The sequence below is a fragment of the Arachis stenosperma genome, chromosome 3, assembly GCF_014773155.1.
Source record: "Arachis stenosperma cultivar V10309 chromosome 3, arast.V10309.gnm1.PFL2, whole genome shotgun sequence".
NCBI lineage: Eukaryota > Viridiplantae > Streptophyta > Magnoliopsida > Fabales > Fabaceae > Arachis > Arachis stenosperma.
In genome coordinates this window covers 99536668-99541263 of record NC_080379.1, presented here as the reverse complement: position 1 = coordinate 99541263, position 4596 = coordinate 99536668, and the positions used below count along the sequence as shown (strand labels likewise).

The 4596-nt window shown below is 40.3% G+C and overlaps 1 protein-coding gene across 1 annotated transcript; it reads right to left on the bottom strand.

The window, feature by feature from the left end:
* Window positions 1–2467: 2467 nt before the first annotated feature.
* On the bottom strand, window positions 2468–3430 carry LOC130966466 (uncharacterized). The gene has a single exon (XM_057891278.1). It carries the CDS (start codon window positions 3428–3430, stop codon window positions 2468–2470), a length of 963 nt encoding a protein of 320 aa, XP_057747261.1.
* Between the last annotated feature and the right edge of the window lie 1166 nt (window positions 3431–4596).

The window sequence follows — 4596 nt, the reverse complement described above, 5'->3', positions numbered from 1 at the left end:
AGCTTTGATGTGTTTGGTTGATTTATGATAGGTGAAGAAAGCTTGGAAAAAGGTTGAAGCAAGAGGGAATGGCTAGGAGCAAAGAGGGGACAATGAAACAAGTGAAATTGAACCAGGAAGAATGAAGTTGGAGTTGAAGTTAGCCCTCAAACGTTGGCACAAACTTTTGGATGAAAAGTTAGCCTCAACGTTAGCCCCCTAACTTGGAGGCTAACGTTGGAAGTTGAAAATCACTCCCAGGGCTAGCCAACGTTTGTGCCAACGTTAGCCCCCTAACTTGGAGGCTAACGTTGGCATGAGAATTTCCTCCCAGGGTGCTTCACGTTTGCGCCAACGTTAGCCCCCTAACTTGGAGGCTAGCGTTGGCATAAGAAATCTCCTCCAGGGCTAGCCAACGTTTGCGCCAACGTTAGCCCCCTAACTTGGAGGCTAACGTTGGCGCCACTAGCACACAAAGCAAGGCCAACGTTAGGGTCAAAGTTAGCCCCCTAACGTTGGCACCAACGTGAGATGCAGCAAACCCACTTTGCTGATATGAAAAGTTGGCCTCAAAGTTAGCCCCCTAACTTTGAGGCTAACTTTGAATCCAACTTTGCAAAACCCAATTCCGGTTCAATTGGTTCACTTGGGTTTCTCTCCAAACTTCAAGAGCAATCAACCAAGGCCTCTTTCAACCCAATTCCACCAAGAGCAAGGGCCCAACTCAAAGCTTGAAGATCAATTGAAGAAAGTGTATAAATAGGCTAAAATTCAAGTTATTCGGGGGCTTCCTTTTTTAGTTTTGAGAGAGTTTTCTTTTCTATTTTGGGAGCTTGAGTGATCTTTATTTTCTTAGTTTAATTGCTTTCAATTTGAATTACACTTGTCTTGGATCTTGGGTTGGAGAATTGAAGGAATTCTGTTTCAATCTCACCTTGGATCTTGTTTACTTTCACTGCAAATTGAACTTCCTTTTCTGATAATTGCTTCTTCATCTAATCTCTCTGCAATTTACAATTTCCTTGTTATTGTTCTTGTTGGATCTAGGAAGGCATTGAGATCTAGACTTGGTTTTCTAGTCTCTGGGTCCTGAGATCACATTTTACCATTTCAATTTTCTATACTTGCTTTATTTGTTTAATTTGCTTGTCTGTTTGAATTCAATCAAATCCCAATTCCCATTTACTCTTCTGTCTAATGCAATTTAATTTCTCTTGGTTTAATTCCTGCAAATCTAAGTCCCAATCCCCTTTACATTTCAAGCCATTTACATTTCTTGTCATTTAAGATTCTTGCAATTTACATTTCTTGCAATCTAATTTTCTGCCATTTAATTTCTTGTTCTTTAAGATTCAGCAATTTATTTCTTGCTCTCTTTACTTTAAATGCAATTTAAATTCTGCAATTCAATCAACCAAATCTTGATTCGCTTGACTAATTCAACCACTAAACAAAAATTGCTCAATCCTTCAATCCCTGTGGGATCGACCTCACTCCCGTGAGTTTTTATTACTTGATGCGACCCGGTGCACTTGCCGGTTAGATCGGTATTGTTTTGGGAGAAATTCATTTCTCAAACCAAAATAATACCCATCAATCCTCCTTTGGATGATGATGCAGATCCCTTTCACAGATTGAATGTTTTCCTGCATAATCCTTAGAAGTTGCTTGTCTCTCAAGCCCTTAGGCAACTGGTTAGTATGCAAAAATTGTTTGTGGGCTTTTGAACTTACTTTGGTGTGTGAACACCAAACTTAGTCCCTTGCCAATGTTTCTCATGCATCAAATCAACCATATGTTAAACCCTTTTGTCTTTGCTGAAGGTTATAAAACTAGAAACTAGAAAACAGACAATGGTTAAATGGTTTATCTGATTGCTTGGAGCTAGCAACTCTTTATGCAGAAGGTGAGAATGTGTTTTTAAGTGAGATTTTGGTGGAACACCAAACTTAGCATCCTTCACTCTCCCTTAAATTGTTTTGGTGTGCAACACCAAACTTAGCTCCTTGCAATACAGATAAAACTACTCAACCCTTTTATTGAAATAGCTATGAAAAGAAAATTACCTCAGGTTGGGTTGCCTCCCAACAAGCGCTTCTTTATTGTCACTAGCTTGACATTGGGCCCTCATTAAGGTGGTTGATGATTGTGATGTCTCAGTTTGTCTCCTCTCATAGTAAGCTTCCTTCCAGTGCCCTGATGTTCAATCTGTGCATGCTCAAGTGGGAGTATCCTGTTGTTAGTGTAGTAATCCTCAGATTATTGATTTGTCCCCAACTGCTGGTAAATTAGCTGCACTTTATTTTCCTTTGACAATCCTTCAGTTGGGATCTTTTTATTTTTCCACCCTTTTGGACCCTTTTTCTTACTTTTCTTCCCTTTTTTTGGTGATTCTTCTCCTTTGATAGTGGGTTGTGTTTTGGAATCTGTCTTCTTAGTGGCTAACACCTCACTTCCTTCTTGCTTTCTCTCATTATTCTTTAGAGTCTCATTCTCCTTTTGCCCTGCTTTGCTGCTTGTCTCTTGCTTTGGAAAAAAAATTAACGAGTGTCTTGTTGGTTTCTTCCTTCCACTGTAAGTTTTCTTTGTCAGCCTCCATACATTTTTCTTTTTCATCATTATGCTGTGCTTTTGGAAAGACATTCAGAGTAATGCTTTCATCATGTACCCTTAGGGTCAGCTCTCCTTGTTCAACATCTATGATGGCCCTTGCTGTGGCCAAGAAGGGTCTTCCCAAGATAATATAGTTACTCCCTTCTTCTCCTAGATCCAGGATCACAAAGTCTACTGGGAATATGAATGTCCCTACTTGGACCAGAAGATTTTCAATCACTCCTCTGGGAAATACCAATGATTTGTCCATGAGCTCTAGTGACATTTGTGTGGGCTTTACCTCCTCTATGCATAGCCTTCTCATCATAGAATAGGGAATTAGATTAATGCTTGCTCCTAGGTCACATAATGCCTTATCAATGGTTAGACTACCAATGGTACAAGGCAGGAAGAAGCTCCTAGGATCCTTGAGTTTTGGTGAGAGGCCCCTTTGAATCACAGCACTGCATTCTTCAGTGAGCATAATGGTTGCCTTCTCATGCCAACTTCTCTTTTTATTGATAAGCTCTTTCAAAAATTTTGCATATAGAGGCATCTGCTCTAATGCTTCAGCCAGGGGGATATTAATCTCCAACTTCTTGAAGACTTCAAGGAATTTGGGTAAGTGTTGATCCTTGATCTCCTTGTTGAACCTTTGAGGGTATGGCAAGGGAGGTGTGAAAGTCTTCTCCAACTGCTTCTGTCCTTGAGATGGTTCTTCCATCACTTGCTTCCCTTTCCTTGAATCTTGTGGCTGGTCATCCTTCTCTTTAAGCTTCTCTTGAGCTTGCTTGCTTGCTGTCACCTCTTCTTCATTGTTGGCTTCCTCTTTCTCAGTTGGCCTCTTGTCATTCTCCATAGGCTTCTTGTTGGCTTCTGTGTTATTCACCTAAGTCCTTTCACTCCTTAATTGAATAGCTTTGCATTCTTCTTTGGGATTTGGAATGGTAACACTTGAGAGTGAGCTTGTTGGCCTTTCAATCATAGCTTGCTTGGACAATTGTCTAATCTGTCTCTCTAAGTTTCTCGTTGATGCTTTATGATTCTTGTTTGTTAGTTCCTGCTGCTTCATAATCTTTTCCATCAGTATCTCCAAGTTGGAGATTCTTTGAGCATCTTGTGGTATCTGTGGCTGATTGTGAGAAGTTGAGGGTGGATGATAATTGTTTTAGTTAGTGGCTGGATTATTAGATGGATAATAGTTGGAATTGGGATGATTGTTTTGGGGTTTTCTATATGGATTGGGGTTAGTATTTTACTGGTTGTTGTTGTTTGTGTTTTTTGAGTTGTTGTGGTTTGAATTTCTTTGCCATGGCTGCTGGTTTTGATTCTGGTTGTCTCCCTATCTCAGGTTTGGATGGTTCCTCCAAGAAGAGTTGTAGTGTCTCCATGGAAGTCATTTGATCCAGAACCTTGGTTGTGCACCTATTGCTGATCCTCTTGGTTTTCTTCATTTGATCCCCACCCAGTTGGTGATTGATTGGTGATATTCACTGTTGCAACTTGTGAACTGTCAATTCTCTTAGCCATTTGCTCAAATTGTTACTGGATTTGCTACTGCATCACCTTATTTTGAGCTAGGATAGTGTCCACACCTTCCAACTCCAGGACTCCTTTCCTTTGGGCTGGTTGGCATTGCCTTTGATGAGCAAAGAAATATTGATTGTTTGTCACCATATCAATGAGGTTTTGGGCCTCCTCTACTGTCTTCATCAATTGTAAAGAACCTCCTACTGAGTGATCTAGTGCTTCTTGAGCTTTCAAGGTCAAGCCTTCATAGAAATTTTGAAGTATGTCCCATTCATTGAACATATCTGGTAGACACTTCCTGAGTAAAGCTTTGTATCTGTCCCATGCCTCACACAATGATTCTCCATCCATCTGAGTGAATGTTTGGACCTCTGTTTTGAGTTTGATAATCCTTTGGGAAGGATAAAACTTAGCTAAGAATTTGTTCACTAGATCTTCCCAATTGTTGATCCTTTCTCTTGGAAATGTCTCCAACCATTGAGTGGCTTTGTCTCT